At 40.6% G+C, this 16,901-nt stretch overlaps 1 protein-coding gene across 2 annotated transcripts in view; it reads right to left on the bottom strand.

Annotated features, from left to right (window-relative positions):
* Positions 1-317: 317 nt before the first annotated feature.
* The window catches only part of itgb1a (integrin, beta 1a), a 32,511-nt gene continuing 15,927 nt past the window's right edge, over positions 318-16,901 (bottom strand). The window contains exons 2-16 of one of the 2 annotated variants that reach the window (XM_051940409.1): positions 14,571-14,637; positions 14,086-14,171; positions 13,729-13,948; positions 13,465-13,635; positions 11,986-12,224; positions 11,499-11,654; positions 11,309-11,404; positions 10,794-10,883; positions 10,416-10,556; positions 8,795-8,997; positions 8,016-8,254; positions 7,625-7,847; positions 5,086-5,321; positions 4,707-4,873; positions 318-1,597 (exon numbers count right to left, since the gene is read on the bottom strand). In XM_051940409.1, the coding sequence (XP_051796369.1) occupies positions 1,532-1,597; positions 4,707-4,873; positions 5,086-5,321; positions 7,625-7,847; positions 8,016-8,254; positions 8,795-8,997; positions 10,416-10,556; positions 10,794-10,883; positions 11,309-11,404; positions 11,499-11,654; positions 11,986-12,224; positions 13,465-13,635; positions 13,729-13,948; positions 14,086-14,171; positions 14,571-14,637 (2,400 nt within the window). In that variant the 3' untranslated portion in view covers positions 318-1,531. Of the gene's footprint in view, positions 1,598-1,676; positions 2,181-4,706; positions 4,874-5,085; positions 5,322-7,624; positions 7,848-8,015; positions 8,255-8,794; positions 8,998-10,415; positions 10,557-10,793; positions 10,884-11,308; positions 11,405-11,498; positions 11,655-11,985; positions 12,225-13,464; positions 13,636-13,728; positions 13,949-14,085; positions 14,172-14,570; positions 14,638-16,901 lie in introns of those variants that run through there. The other variant, XM_051940410.1, reaches the window with a different exon arrangement.

Genomic DNA, 16,901 nt, shown 5'->3' on the forward strand with positions numbered 1-16,901 from the left:
GATTTATAGCACTGAACAAATCAGTGATCAAGTGTTCTAAAATTTTCTTTAGTTAAATGAACCTCTTTATGAAGCCAGTCAGTTTGTTCTTGCCACTACTCCTTTGGAATCCATACCTGAACATTTGTGTATTTAATAATTTGCATATTGAATGATATTATAAATTCTAAACCTTAACATTTTATTGAATCAGTTTTGTGCTATATAAATAATGGTGACCTAATTTAAAAATAGTCAGAAAAATGGGTACAAATAGTTTTGCAGTACAGTGGGTTTATCTCAAAATAATATATGAACCAGACAAAACCAGACAAAGACACAGTTTTTGTACTTTAATAAATAACTCAGAAACAGCATTGGGAGAGATCATGGTATTGAAATAAAAGGCACTTGGAAAACAATACTGTAAAGGCTTGAGTGTGGTGCTTCAGAGGCATTTGGGTGTGAAAACATTTCAGAGGTGATTCATGTGACATCTCAGCAAATACTCTTGTTTCAGTCTTACGGTCAACAAAACATTAAAACTAACACCACTGACTCACAGAGGAGTTCACTGAACAAGCTGACAGAAAACATATTTTTGGTGTACTTGACAAGAACACAGCAAAGGACCTGAGAATGAGCAATAAAGTTACTGCAGTTAGCAAACAGAACAATATTTCATTACTTAGCTGTATATTGTACCATGACTATACAAATTTGACTGTTCATGATTGCCACGATTTAATAATTTTAACAAGTGGTATACAATCCCTTTTATGACAATATGTCAACAATACAAATAATGATAGTTGGTATTTATGTTCATCTTGTATATCTGCTTCGTCAAGATAGGCAACAATACTCAATAAGAGTCAAATACAATCTTAAACACTGGATGTTTCTAAGATGCAGTTCAAAACTACATTTACAACCACTGCATGATCTACTGTGTTTTAACATAACTGTCCAATCTAAGCTGAATGCTCAAGAATATTCAAAACTTCCTGTTGCAGTTGTTTTCTATATATACACACACACGGACATAATGTGCTGCTATGGCTGAGAATTTACATCTTAAACCCAGGTCCTGTCTGGAACACACAGAAGCTCACAAAAAGGTCAGTGCACAAAGGAGAGACGAGGAGAACAGAGACAAAAGTGTCTGAGTGAGCGTGACAGAAGCTGAAGAGTTCTTGTACATGTGTTGGATAACCATAGAGTCCACAATGTGTTGTTAAAAAAAGCTAAATCTTCTGCCCATACCAGTCCAGCGGCAGGAAAAACACCATCATTTCATCAACTTCTGCAAATAAGCCACTTAAAAGTATATACACATACTGTATACTGTACATATAAAATACAACAAATGCATATAAATCAAAAGTGTTAGTAAAAATACAGATGCAGTGGCCAAATGATACATTATAATGGTAAAGCGACATAAAAAAAAATGCACAAATTTCACCAAATGCTCCTGCCAGGCCCCAAACCCTAAATACTGCAGCTGTCAGGTACTTGATAGAGGAGTTCAAAGAAAACCGTGAAGTCATCATTTGCCCTCATATTTGGGATTGATCACAGTTGTGACAGCACTTTTGTAGATCGGATTTTCACCCTGAAAAGTGAAAAAGGACGATATAGTCATTATTCTAAAAGTCAGTCAAAACCTACTAAACATTTTTGTTACTTTATTTGGACATATTCACCAAGTCACGCACAAAAAACACTGTTACCATCAGGAGAACATCCTCGCTTACTGTATTCATTTATTTGGATCACACTTTGCACACAGCCATGCTTTTGTGCCATCAAACCAAACTTTAGGAGGTAAAAATAAAACCTCATATTTACACAGAAGAAATACCTACAAGGGAACACTTAATATCCTGCAGTTCTACGTAGGTTTTGTGATTTTCAGCTGTATTGCTTGTCACAGCACGCTCATGCAGTCAAACTATATAAGCACTTTTCCGGTTGCTATGAGGTTTGTTTACTTACGTTTGCTCAACAGTTTTAACAGGACAGGTGAAATAAAGGCAAAAGTAGGAACTGAGTGAAGTCAGGACACACATAAACAGCCCATGCAGGAAAATCAAGTGGAAAGGAAAAGAAATACAAACTTAAAGGACAGTTGCTTTACGTCCATAGTTTGGGTTCTGGAACTGATTGATTGGACTCTTGTATATGGGGTTTTCTTGCTACAGGTGGAGAATGAGGACAAGAGTTCAACTGAGAAACAAAAGTAACAGCACAGAAAAAAGAGCAAAACGGCGGAATAAAGAGATAAAGCATGATTTAAGTCCAGCGAGAGTGATGACAGGAAGGCAATGTGAGAAACTGAAGATCAAAACTGGAACCTTTGGGTGCAGACATGCTGTGATCCCCCTCTCCTACCTACCAGAGCACCTTGACTCAACTCACCACTTGCAATCGTCGTTATCTCTGGGGTGTTTTTGTTATTAACCTTTGTTATGTGCCATCTCTCTCTTATTGTTTCTCTGCTGTCACCTCTCCCATTAAGATTTAAAAACCCAGTTCTCAAATCCAGGTATTTACAAGTCAAAAAACAAGAAAATCATTAAGCAAGGCAGAAGTATTCTGCTGTCCACACTTTCAGTAGCTACATTCAATCTGATGTTGCTTTGCTGTAGCCTAGGAAAATCTGTATTGTGAAAGAAAAGCATTAAATAAATTCAACAGACGTACAGATGCTTAACAAAAAAAATAGCAAAAGATGTGATGAAGTAAATCTGACTGATCCCCATAGGTGTACACCAAGAAATGCTAATACACTCACTGCAAACAAAGGATCCAGCTTTTTGTCTAATGAGCCCTTTGTCCTACTCTGATCTATTCACGGGGGTCCTACACATGTGGTGCTCAACTTACGGCCCACAGGCTGAATCAGGATGGGGATGAGTGATGATTATTTTCTGATTCGCAATAAATATAAACTGATTCACACTGGGATTTTTATGTATTTATATATTAAATGACCAATAATGTCTCTTGGAGGCGATGACTAACTTAAAATAAAAATAAACAAGTGTTTGCCACTAACGTGTCTATGTCCCCTGCCGCAGACAAGGATTTGAAAGTCAAAGTCAACAAACGCTCAGTGTGAACTTGAAAATTATGCAAAGGTCACCCAAATTGACTGGTGTCAGGGGATCATCCTAATACATGCTGACATCAAGTTTGAAGAAGCTCCGACAATTCCTTCATGAGATATCGCACAGACAAGGATGCGGGATGTATGTACGGACAGACGGAGGCGAGTACTAGGTCCCCCTCTTCGCGCGTTCGCACGGCGGGGGACAATAATTAAGAGGCTCAGTGAGTTAGCACCATCGCCTTGCAGCTAGAAGATCCCCAGTTTGCATCCTGGACTGGAATCTTTCTGCATGGAGTTTGCATGTTCTCCCTGTGTGAGTTTCCTCCAGATCTCCAGTCTGGCTTTCTACCATAGTCCAAAAACATGCTGAGGTGAATTGATAATTCTTAGTTTTCCACAGGTGTGAATGTGAGTGTGATTGTTTGTCTCTGTGTGACAGACTGGTGACCTGCTCAGGGTGTCTCCTGCCTTCACCTTAAGTGAATTTCTCTTTGGAGATTAATAAAGTATCTATCTATCTAAGTCAGCTGGGATAAACTCCAGCCCCCCATGACCCTAATGAGGATTAAGCGGTGTATAGATAATGGATGGATCATTTCAAAGAAAGATGAATTATGGGCTTTGTAGTGTTTTTTTTCTCCTAAATATCACACTTAGTTATTAACCAACTATAATTTTTCAAAAGTGGCCTCTTAGCAAAAGAAGTTCAATATGACTGTGTCATGCTGCTGCAGACATTTTAAACTAGGCTTAACATGTATTTCTGCCCTGCATCGCCACATCGCTGCCTTTAATTTGACATGGGTCAGCTTTCCCAGATTGTATGATCCCAAAACTGTGATTTATCTTAAAACCAATGCTCTGCTCAGGCTGTAGATCAGAAAGCGGTGGTTTCAAACTTAAAAGAGGAGAAGGGGCGTTTATCTAGTCAGGAAACTGTGTAGGTATCAGAGTTGCATCAACAGTCAATCATTTCTCAAAATTAAAGGGATTTGGAGCCCGAGGCTGTCCTGCCCGTGGTAATAAGAAAGACCCCACCATAGAGTGTGGGCTCACTGCTGATGAAGGACATATGCACAATCAAATCTGCCCTCACTGTAGGTATGACAAACTCTTACCACTAGAGGGAGGGATATTACTGTTCATGAGCTAATGCTGAACCCCAGCATTCTGTCATATTGATGTTGGCTGATGATGCTATACAGGAGGAAACAGGGAGGAGAGAAGCTCTGGCCACTCCCCGGAAAAAGCCCAGCTATGCTCAGAGTGCATAGCTTTCCCAAAAAAGTCCACGAAGTCTCCAACATTTTCCGTTGTATTTTGAGTGCTGCTCAAAAGCAACAAATTCAATCTCTCTTTGCAGCTGTGAGACTGTGGAGAATGTGAGCGAGACACCTTATAATGATATCAACAGGCCTGCAAATCTCGTCTGCTGCTAAAACAACAGATGACCTTTGCAATTTAATTCTTTGGCAGTTTCTGGCTTTGCAGAGCAGCCAAACAACACCTGTTTTCCACATTTAAATTGCTCAACTAAACCTCCTTTAAACATCAAAAACATTTATTCTCCTCATCTTTCACAGAGCTGGTTACACTCCCAGGCACTCACCGTATCCCATTTGGCGTTCATCTTCTCCTTCTCAAACTTGGCGAACTCTCTTCTGTCATGGATGATCATCAGCAGCTTCCAGATGAGCAGCAGGGCTAAGCCAATCAGGACGATGCCGGCGACGACGCCCGCCACGATGGGGACGATGTCAGGACCGCTGGGGCAGTCTGAAACGCAGCAGGGCGCAGCAGTGTTTAGGCAGCTTGAAATAACGGTGCAAAAATAACAAGACTATAGGAAAACATACCATCACACAGCTGTATGTGAATAAACAAAAGGCCTATTTTTGAAACCCAACCACCACAGCCCCTATAATTAACTTGATCTCTAACAGAAATATTCCACACTCTGGTTCATGCTGGCCCTGATTTCTGCTTACCCAGTTTTTCGACCACATGGACCTCCTTTTTCGTGTCGTTGTTGACAGCGAAAGTGTAATAGAACCAGCAGTCATTGGCGTCCCTCTCCTTGCAGTGCATCACAGGGTACGATGCGTCATTGGGCTGGGGCAGCTTGTCCCTGTCCCTCACTTTGATCAAGGTGAAGTCGTCGCATTCCTCCTTGCATTTGTCCTTCTTCTCACCAGTGCCAAACGCCCGGCACTGAACGCACTCTCTAGGGGGAACAGAGTGCTGTTGTTAGTGACAAACAGAGAGACTTGCTGTGACCAGAAAGCAAATTCTCAGTCATGTCTTGTTGGGTGTAACAAAGCAGGGAATTATAGCTTTGTCTGCCCAGATTTTTTGGTTACGCGCCTCTAAACATTCTACTTAATGACACTAAAGGTGAATGAAACTGTGTTCTACATGTAATGAACATGTCTTTTTTTTTAATCACTTTCCACCTGGGCCTTTGAAAGGCTGTCACTGTAGATAATTACAGAGTAAGTTAGTCGATGGGGGCTACAACTTTGTCCCCCTTTTTTTTTTTTTTTTGCTGTAAGTTTGTTTACTTTTTAAAATAAGAAGCATTAAAAACTTGCTAAATTAACTATTAGTCGTTCCTGTTCACAGTGTCTCTATGGATGTAGAGACAGCTATTACTGGAATATTTTCATACGAAAGAATAATAACCCATCTTTTCTGGAGTCCTAGAAACATATTTTCTAAAGTTCTGGAGCTCTTTAATGCCAAAGCTAATATATGGACATTTACTTACACTGCATACAGGATAGCCTAGCCGCGCTAGACCCATGTTTCTGACGGCACAAGGGTCTAGGACCGCTCGACAGGGAGGGAGGCGGGCTAAAAGGTTGTCTATCAAATCCCTCTGCAGCAATTGGGTAGGTATACAACCAATCAGCGCAACGAATAGGCTGACGTAGTTCCGAGAGCACCGGCGGATTGTGGCTAAGTCCCATTAGCTTCCCAACCAGCGGAGCCAACTGGTATATTAAGGATTTGCCATATCCCGTCGGCATAAGTCCAAATACGTCTTTCTTCTCAATGAAACACTTCAGTGCCGTCCTTTGTTTATCTTTCAAGTTGAATTTTAGCTTCAAATCTTTAAGGGCTGTGGCCAAAGCCGAGTCGAAAGATAACTGTTTATTGTGCGCCGGTTGTTTCTGTCAGAATCGTCACGCCTCTGTCGTCACTTAGTTACGCCCACCTTCTGACTCTACACTTCATGGTGATTCGTCCGGCCAGTTTTAGGAGAATCCAACCTCGAGCCTTATGGAGGGTAACTAGACCCACCCTGGCAGAGAATTAAATTCGTTGCCGTGGGTTGTCTAGCGTGGCTAGGCTACATACAGGACATAGTGATATAGGAAGTTAGGCGGCAGATTTTAAAAGTTAAGGGGCAGATTTTATAAGGTTTGAACTTCCTTCTGCTACCCTTTCATTCAAATATTTTTTTGTTGCATATGTATTTATGTTGTATTTGTTTTTGGTGAATGAAATAAACGATTAATTGAATTAAATGTATGACAAGATTGTAACTTACAGTCAATTTCATAACATGTTTCAGATTCTGAGCTAAAAATGTCACACACACATAAATATGGACCAATATAACCCAAACTTTGTATACAACTATATTTTTTAATGCAAAAATGAAAACGCATATTTGTTATTTGATGTGAACCCATTCTTTCAAATACTGTGGGTAGTCCTGAGATCTGCCTCTGTCTGGACTTTTATCACTTTATTTTGACCTCCTTTGTTTGAAACTGATGGATGTCTGAAATGACTTTCTGGTTTGCTTGCTGCCACTGCCACTTGATCTGGATAAGTGGAAGAAAATGGATATACAGATGGATAGATTTTAAGGTTCTTTTGCATACATATAAAGCCACACATGTTGGCACCTGGATGCATTTCAGAAGTCTTTCTAGGATTGTCTCTTAATGGTATTATTTTAGTATTTTACGTCTATTTTAGAAATCTGATCTTACATTATTTTTTCTTCCCTGTCCTATCATGCTTTTTGTATTTATTTTTTGTGGTAATCTGGTGTAGACGTGCAGCATTTGGGTCTACTTTGGTTGCTTTAAAATGTGCTAAATAAATAAATTCAATTCGATTTAAAATCAAGTGAATGACCTGATATTCACAGGTTTATATCTGAAATTGTATGCTATCAGGAAATATTCCTCTGGTGTGGCTCAGGAAACAAGCACCATTCAGGGAAAGACAAAGAAGGACTTTTGCACTGTACCTTCGAAAGATAAATACCTGAACAGGCTAATTCAGCCTGTTAAAGTTTAGGATTTACTTCAGCCGAAGTTTGACCCTTTGGATTTTCTGCCCCATTTGTAATTTCTTTCTTGCTGGCAAACTAAAATCTTGCTTACAATTACAATTACAGCAACCCAGAATGTGAACATTCTGATAAAAAAAGACTTACAAAACCTGAAATCATGTGAAAATGTACCAGAAGCAGAACGTGCTGATGCAAGTTCCCAGTTTTAGACTTACTTGTGTTCTGCACAGACTCCTGGACAGGTAGGGCAGGTTTCACATGTAGGACCTTGAAATTTGGGATCATCACACTTGCAAGTGCCACATTCACACTTTCCTCTGCCATTACACATCTGCTTGTTGCTGGCCATACATGTGCTGTTGTCCAGGGAACAGTCGCAGGCACTCCCAGTCCACATAGGGTCACAGACACACACTCTGCATTCACAGCGTCCATGCCCTAAAAAAGAAAACAGAAAGAAAGAAAAAAAGAGACAGACAGAGAATTTAGACCGTAATGAGCTTTCATTTTATGTCAACTGAACGTCTTGTATGAAGCAATTTGTCTGACACTGAGTGAAGCCTAAGAGTTGAAAAGCTGAACTAAGAGACAGATATTCTCACTCACCTCCACAGAGTTTGTTTCCAGAGCGGTCACAGTTGAAGTTGTCACATTCACAATACTGGCCGCTATACCTCTCCTCAGGGTTTTCTCTCTTCTTGCACTCACATGTGCCGCACACACATTCTCCGTTGTTACTGCAGATGTCAGTGCCGTTGTCCTTACGGCAGGTCCGGTCCATGTCCTCTGTAGCCACGTCGTTGCTGCTGCATTCACACTGTCTGCCCACACGGCCGTCATTACACCTGACACAGAGGGAAAGGTTTGTGACATTGAAGTATTTCCTAAAACTAAAAAGAAATCCACTAATTATGACACTTTAAAGACATTATTTGACATCAGATGCATGTTCAGGGCTCCAGACAGCAACCAATTTTTTTTCTTGAGAGTCTTCTCGTGAAATGCGGAGCGGACCTACACTACCAGTCAAAAGCTGGGATGCACCTTCTCATTCAATGGTTTTTATTTCATTATTTTATACGAAATTGCAAAAGAATACATACGGAATTATGTTGTAAACTAAAAGTGTTATGTATTGGTCATGTATTAGACAAATTTGACTTTAGAATACCCTAGATTTACTCTTTTCAAAGTCACTTTTGGTCACACAGCTATCTGAGCGCCACAGCTACCAAGCAGCAACTGCCACAGTCTGCAATGCGGGGCATTTAGCGAACATTGGTAAATTGAGGTGTCTATAGACAAGCAGACATTCAGCAAGTCCTTTTTCATCTGGCCGCACTGCTGTTAGCAGTAAAAAAGTTAGTCTGAAGAAATGGACTTACTTGCAGGCTCCACACTCGTATGTCCCATTACCATTGTGGCAGCGGGGACTATTCTTGACAGCGTCTTTGTGGCATTCGCACTCACAGATGAAGTTGAGGGTAATCTCCACTTCCTCTGTGAATCCCAGAGGCTTTATCTTAATGGTCTCAGGCTTGCCTTGTTTTGGACAGCCCTTAGATGTCACACTAATGCTGAATGTGACCTGGGAATGAAGAAATGAAAAAGAAAGCTGACTCAGAGAGGAAAATGCAGAGTTTGTTGTATATCCGTGAAAATCTCCAAAGTGATATTTGTGAAGCGAAATGAAGAAATGAGTTTCCACATGATGCCATCACACACCCCTGGCAGAGAAAACACAATCACTGAGAGCTTACAGGCAGATCAGGACAAGTAGCGGCTTTTGTTAACAGTGAGGATCTGCAGTTTGTTCTGTAGCTGCAGGTTTGTGGTGGTTGAATAGATGGGACAACCTTTGGTCAGGATTTAAATGGTAAATGGTTGTATTTATATAGCGCTTTTATCCAAAGCGCTTTACATGATGATATGTCATATTTACCCATTCACACACACATTCACACACTGATGGCGGAAGCTGCCATGCAAGGTGCTAACCACGACCCATCAGGAGCAATTAGGGGTTCGGTGTCTTGCTCAGGGACACCTCGACATGAGCACGACGGGCCGAGGATCGAACCGGCAACCTTCCAGTTACAAGACGGCCACTCTGCCCACTGATTGAATGTATTCATTTAAGCCTGATATGAATAGGAGACTGATGACTTTGGATGGGAAAATACACCATTCTGTCATCATCAACGCCTACATATTCTTCAGAACAGAGGTGCACAGAGATTCATGCTGATCTCCTGTGGATGATAAGTCCTGCTTGTTAAGTCTTGCACTGACATAGTTTTTACAGGCTATTTGGCAATGTCTAGATTGACATATCGGTGTGGCAGGAATTTTACACCGTGCATACTAACTTACTAACAATTAGCAGAATGAGGGTTCTGCGCTTTTTACGAAACGGAATTCCATGCATCATCTTAGCTAGTTTTGGGTCAAAGTTTGGTATCGTACTGAACATCAGTCAGTCACAAATTTACCTTCAGTGTAATTTTACTGCTCTGCAAATTGCTTAAAAAATGCCCATATAAAATCTATTATGGCACAGTGGCAATGAGTTTTCTACTGAATTACACACTGCACAAATACTGTCTGTAGTTAAAGTCACAATTATAAGGAAAGACAAATGTAGTTAAAAACAAGGGATCTGGACAGCATAATTTCAGCTTTTTAAAACTTGTTCGTAAAATTATTAATGAAAAAAGATAAAATTCAGGAATTAAACACAAAAACAAACTCTTTAAGCATTAGTTCATAAACTAAAAATGATCTAAAATAAAAACATGTCTGTGCTGATGATGCCAAGGATACTATGACTCCTGTTGTCCATTATTGAGATGTTCATCGTCCACAACAAATACTCATGTAAACGTATAGTAGATGCATTTAATGTGATACTGCTTTGTCTACAGTGATGTGTGCTTTGGCAACTGGCTGACTCAATCATCAAATGGCAAAGTACAACAACAACCAAAGCTACTCTATAACCCTCACCTCATCTCCAATGGAGATATTGGAGCACTTCCGTCCATTTTCACCCTCACTAACCACTCCGTTCTTACAGCGGGATGTGTACGCTATGGTCACTCCTTCTGGAAGCTTGCTGTTCTCCAGAATAACCTCAGATGAGAGAGACTGCCAAAAACCAAGAGACAAGAATATGAATGTTGCTATTTCCTGCATTGGAATGTCATCTGGTAGCTTTGTTTTGACAGTGCACAATACACAAAGGCTTAGCTGACTATTAACTCAGAATATGTGTTTGGAAAAAGCCTTGGACATTTCATCAGTCAGAATATTGAACGCTTTAATGTGGTTTGTATAGTTAATGATAACGGAATCAAAGAGTATTAATCTCAACATTGTACTTACATTGTAAGCATCTATAATAAGGTTGATTACATTGCTTGAGTTGGCAGACAGAGTGCCCACTGCAGACTTTGGTATCAGATTTTTCAGCTCCTGTGAAGAGAAGAAAAGTTCAGAACAAAGATTTCTCCAAACTCTGCCAGACTTAAGCTCTCTGGAAGCAACACAAGATCAAGAATACTTTTCTATGAACGTTTCCACACTGTTGGTTCAGCTGCAATGCAAAAACACAAATATGACCAAAGTTGGTCGGACTAAGAAAGAGCTGGGTGAAACTGGTCTGAAAAGCAACAGATTAGTAGCTGAAGGAAATAATCAGAACTTCAAGGGGAAGCTATCTTTAACTTGCAGCAGATGCCTGAACCCAGCTGGGTGCACTGGACATCTTCCAAACACACGTATGCACAAAGAAAGAATGAGGAAGAGGACGGTCTCAGAGTAAGATGAAAAATGAATTAAAAGAGCATCAGAGAGAGAAAAGAAGAGTCCAACAGAGAATTAAAGAAAGGAGAACTAACTTGGTAAACAGGCTGGAACTCCTCTGTGACTGCAAAGATGGTCTGAATATTGTTGTCACTCAGCTTTTGAACCAGGTGGGCAATGGAGGGATAATCCTTAAAAAGAAGACAAATTCAAATTAAAAAATAACCTAAACACAGTCAACACAAGCAACTTTAAAAACAGTCAGAGCAGGATTTAACAACTTACATAATAATGGCTCATTGTGTAAACATTGTTCTCCAAGTGACATTTTCCATCATTAGGCAGTACAATGCCGCCCAGTTTGCCATCTCCAGCAAAGTGAAAGCCAGCATCAGTGGAGAACACCAGCAGACGAGTCACGTTCCTCCAGCCGATGTGGTCCTGATAAATGATGATAAGGGAATAAATAACTTGTTGGTAAAGAATAGTTTGCTATCAGCTTTATATCAGCACTCTACTAAAGAAGCGGGTACCTGAGCAGCTTAGAAAGTCACACATGAACTTCTGATTAACATGGTATCCTAAAATCTCCTCATAAACAGCGAGGACTCATAAAATTCCTTTTCACACATCACCACATAAACACTTTTATTAGCACTCTATCCCTCCAAGCAAGTGCCGTAATGGTGGGAAAATTGCCTTAAATTGTGAACCTGAGCGTGACAATCTCACAGGATCACTGAACGGTAAAGTTTTCTTTCTTTTTACTTACCCCACACACAGCCACTTGCATGATGGCATCAAAGCCCCCCTCGGGAGAGTCCAGGTTTCCAGAGATGTGCTGCTGGCCCACAAGGGTGTTGAACTTCTTTCCATCGCTGGTCAGTTTTAGTACGTTCTTGTAGCTGAAGGGACTGGTGCAGTTCTGGTCGCCTGTGCAGGGGTTCAGCAGCTTAGCCGGAGTGGTGCTGATGTACGGCATGACGGTCTTCTCCACAAAGGAACCAAATCCTTTGGAAGAAAGTTGGACAGGGAAAGTCAACAAGCAAGCTTGGTAGCAAAATGCCTGAAACTGGCCACTTCAGTCTGCGGGTAAGTTGAAATCTAATTAATTCAAAGGAGGACAATGAACTTTTAACTGTTCAGTCCTTTGGTTTGTTTGTGCAGGTCGGAACAAGGTCATTCAAACTTGGGTGGCACTAAACACTCACAGCAGAACACCTGGAAATACAAACTTCTCGAGGGAACCGCCCTTCCCTCACCTCACACACCTTGATAAACAATGCTGATGGGACGCACAAATGTCAAAAATAGATCAAAAAAATTTAACATTAATGTGTTTTTTATCACTAGTATTATTATTGTTTGTCTTACGTCTATTTAAAAGTTAATCACATTCTACGTTTTGGAACAACTCATGCAATAATTTCGGTGGCTTTGGAGGAAGTACAAGATTGCCATGGTGTTGCTTTAAACACTCTGAAGTCTGTTTTCGCTTACATGCTTCACCTCACGCTGTATCTTTATGCATGTCTCTACATGTCAATTCTCCCCACATTTTGAAAACCTAACATACTAGACTAGAAATAATCACAAAATAGCTCCAAGACTATGGTTTTTACTGTTCTTTAAAAGTTTGGGGGTAAAAATATGTGCCTTTTACAGTTGCTGTAATTAAAAAAAAAGTTTTGTTAAGGCCATTCTGAGCCAATATCCCAGTTGGTAGGGCAGGCTGAACATTTGGCAGTTCCTCCTCCTATCCACATGCCAAAGTTTCTCCCTAAGGCATGGAAGCACCACTTGAATGCCTCCAAAATGTGGCATTCAAGTGCTCTGACTCACTGGATACAGACTGACGGTGTAAGTCTACCACTGGCTGTGCAGCTCTCGGCGCATTCTCCAGGACTTCTGCTATCTATGTGTTACTGTTTACAAAATCACAACATTGAAGAACAACATCAGCATCCAGGTAGAAAACTAATACTCCAAAAATTCTAATTTTACAGAGGATAAAGACCATGTAGTAAAGCTGCTAGTTTGTTGGAAGTTAGCCACTTAAATGACAATATTCCTTGCATGCTAAAGATCCACCAAAACAACTCTATTTTAAGGGTACATTCTTAGCTGAGCTGCACACAACACAACTGTGATTAATGTATAAAAATAAAAACAAACCACAGCATTTATTCAAGCGATAATGAAGTGCAGCCACACCATCCTGTCTGACTATGCAAGATCACTTATCTCTCACCTATCCTGAAGTCAGAGGTGATCTTTGACATCTCCAGCATCAGACTGGTTCCCAGATTTTTGACGTTCTCCAGATCATCCTTCATGGAGTAGGACAGATCCATCAGGTAGTACAGGTCGATGGGATAATCCTCTGCTCGTTTGAACTTCAAATCAAAAGACTGTGGCTGACCTACATAAAGGTACCACAATAAAAATAACAGTAAGTGTCACAGTTGAAATGTTTTAATCAAAACAAAGCAGCATTAATAAAAAGCATTCTCACCAGATCGAAGGGTAAGACTTAGTTTCTGGGGTTGTATCTGAGTGATTTCCTCTGGCTTCAGTTTCTCTGCTCCCTTTTTGCGATTTGTCACGGCCTTGTCCTGCTCGACTTTTTTGTCTCCTTTTGGATTCTCAATCATTGCCTCGACACAGCCCCTTTTTTCCAGAGACTGAACCTCATCACAACGGCTTGACACCGTCTCGCCCTGTTTCAGGAAGTTCTACAAGCAGCAGCACAAGGACAAAATCTATTTATCAGAAAGTTACTCAGTGTGAAAGCTGTTGGATATACAAATAATAATGGCATCAAAGTGCGCCACTCAGCAGCGAATAGAGCTGACAACTTCAGTTCACATACTGGGTCTTTACACCAGCCGCATTTGGCTCCAGCCTGGATGCATTTCCCACAGTATCTCGCATTGGCATCGGTGCACTCGTTCCCCTCTAGATGGAAAACAAAGAGAAAAGAGTCAGAGCGAGCAGTGGTACAGCACAGCCCCTGCAAAGTAAGCATCCCAGTTAAGCCCTCTGTGTTTACACATCAGTTCATCGAGAACACTGCGTGGCTCAATGGTCGTTGCACACAGAATATTCCATCTTTTCCATTATCTTCTCTGCTCTGTGATGCTGAGGTCGTACTCCGGTTGCTCTGATTAGTGACATCATTAACTGAAAGAAGCCATCCTCTCTTTCCAAGGAGGGACTCATCAATATAAACAGCATGTTTACTATGCAAGCTGACATCAATGAAATGACATCATGTAGCAAAAGACGCTTGTTAGAGCAATACAGTGTGTAAGTCAGTCGTGTTCAACAATATGAGATGAAACAGAGAAATCGTACCTTTCTGAGCATTGCAGTAACAAAACACTCCTAACAATATCGACATCAAGATCAGCTTCAGGTCCATCTGAAAACACACACAAGAAAAGATATTTTGGGTATCATGGTCTCCAAATAAATAGCACCACGGTGGTTTTGAAAAGCAATGTGCAATTTGTGATTCAGTCTTTATTGGAAATAATAGCTGGTGTGTTTGGTAGATTGAATGCTGTAATTTATAATTTCTCAGGACAAAAGGGTCCAGAGGAGTGAGAAGGAGTCATTGAGAGATGGCAGATTAAATCTGTAAATGCCCTGGTTATAATTGGAGGTAATAAATTATCCAGCGACGGGGGCTTGGCTATTCTCAGTCAGTCGCAGGGTAACAGGCTGCTAATTCAATATAGACCACTTTCACACACAAACATGTACACACACACACACACACACACACACACACACACACACACACACACACACACACACACACACACACACACACACACACACACACACACACATAGCCTCACATGAATCTGCCCCTAGCTTGGACTGCAAGTCTCTTTTCTCTGACAATCCTTTTTACTGTAAATAGCATCTGTTCCCTGGAGTCCACCCCTCTTCTGTCGTGTATATTGATCCTTTGTCTGGCTGCAGGCCCTTTGATCGGCCATATCAATGCATCTTGGCCGACTCTTTATGTGATGCTCATGACTTACTAATGATAAAGGAAAGCTGGAAAGCATCTCTCTGCACTAAAAGCCTGATTTGTGAAGAGTCTACAACCGTGGTAGGGGCTCTGTGAGGATGCAGTCATGGAAAGCTACAGCCTGGCAGCATGCTCACAAAGAAGATGCTAACATGTTGACGTTTTATGCATTTTATATTCACACAACAGATCAGCATGGCTACATTTGCTGACTGGCGCTAAACACAAATGGGTGGTACCATTTTCACGTGCACCGGACATTCATTGGACGCAGTGAAATTTTCACCTGATGATGGCGTTGGATGGAAAATTAAGAGATCAGCAAAGTTATTACAATTCATCCTGTTGGGATCATGAATCTCCACCAAATTTTATGGCATATATCCAGTAATTGCATAAATATTTAAGGTTGGACCAAAGTGGTCATAGTCATGTAAAAATGTCGCGAGAGCTCGCGCAATTTCGGAATGAGATTTGCTTTCTAGCGTCCTGAGCTTTGGATACAGACCACAACAAAGAGCGATCGCCAGGTAATGTGGAGGTTTTCGTTCACTTCTCATCTCTAGTATGTTGTGGGACACTCATTGAGACTATCTGAGCCGGTCAGTGTGGGGCAAAAAGCACGTTAGGATGGACTTTGACACGGGGGGGATTGCCCCATACTTTTTGCTAGCCGAGCTGCTAAGCTGCCTGCCTGGCTAAATACTGGAGCTATGTCGAAAATTCATTTCTCCATCACTGACATGTATGAAATTACATATGAAAACAGACCCCAGGTTGAAAAAAACCGAAGTTCCCCTTTAAGTTGCCTGTGAGCAATTTTTGTTCTGGTCACATTTTCGCTCATGGTGGGCTAATTCTTTATTCTCACAGTTATAATGTCATGACATGTAAAAAAGCAAAATAATTCGTTTTACAAAATTGAAAAATACCTGAAATTAAAGAAGTTCTTCAAGTGCCCACAGGTTTTACCAATACTGGAAATAAAGCAGTGACTCCACATGCTGTAGGTATTTCACGGTTAACATTTTGAACTTGTTTCCGTCCTTGTTTTCAATCTACTCTGCAAGCACAGCCAGCAATTCAGTCCAGTTCAGAAAAAAAAGTCCCTCCATTTTGTCAGTAATGGCTTCACTGTTGTGCTGAGGAATGCATAATATTTTATCACACGATCCAGTTTCTGTAAATGTTTTTTTTTTTTTTTGCTATCATTTAAACTAGAACATGTCTAGTTTAAGGTAAAGTGATTTTGATGTAACATCTCAAGTTTAAACTTAGGTTTAAACTGAAAGTCACACGATTATTTCAAGAACATTCGAGAGGTTGAATATAGAATAATTCTGGCATGTTTCTCAATTTCTTTCTCTGATCAAGACTGCAATATAAAAAAAAATCTGTTTCAGAGGGTTAAAAAAACTTAATGCTGCTTGATAGAAACCAAACGCTCTCATGTTCATGGTGGTGCTATGGGAGCAAGCAGGAGGTTATGGAAGTTATTGAGATACACTGCCAGGGAATCATGAATGTTTGCCCAAAATGCCACTGAAATCCATCTCATTGCAGAGGTGTAGTCAATCAATGATCACCTCTTAAGTCACATTGCTAGCATGGCTAAAAATGTCTGAGAACTTGCCTGAGTTTGA

This window comes from Acanthochromis polyacanthus, chromosome 20, assembly GCF_021347895.1.
Source record: "Acanthochromis polyacanthus isolate Apoly-LR-REF ecotype Palm Island chromosome 20, KAUST_Apoly_ChrSc, whole genome shotgun sequence".
Lineage (NCBI taxonomy): Eukaryota > Metazoa > Chordata > Actinopteri > Pomacentridae > Acanthochromis > Acanthochromis polyacanthus.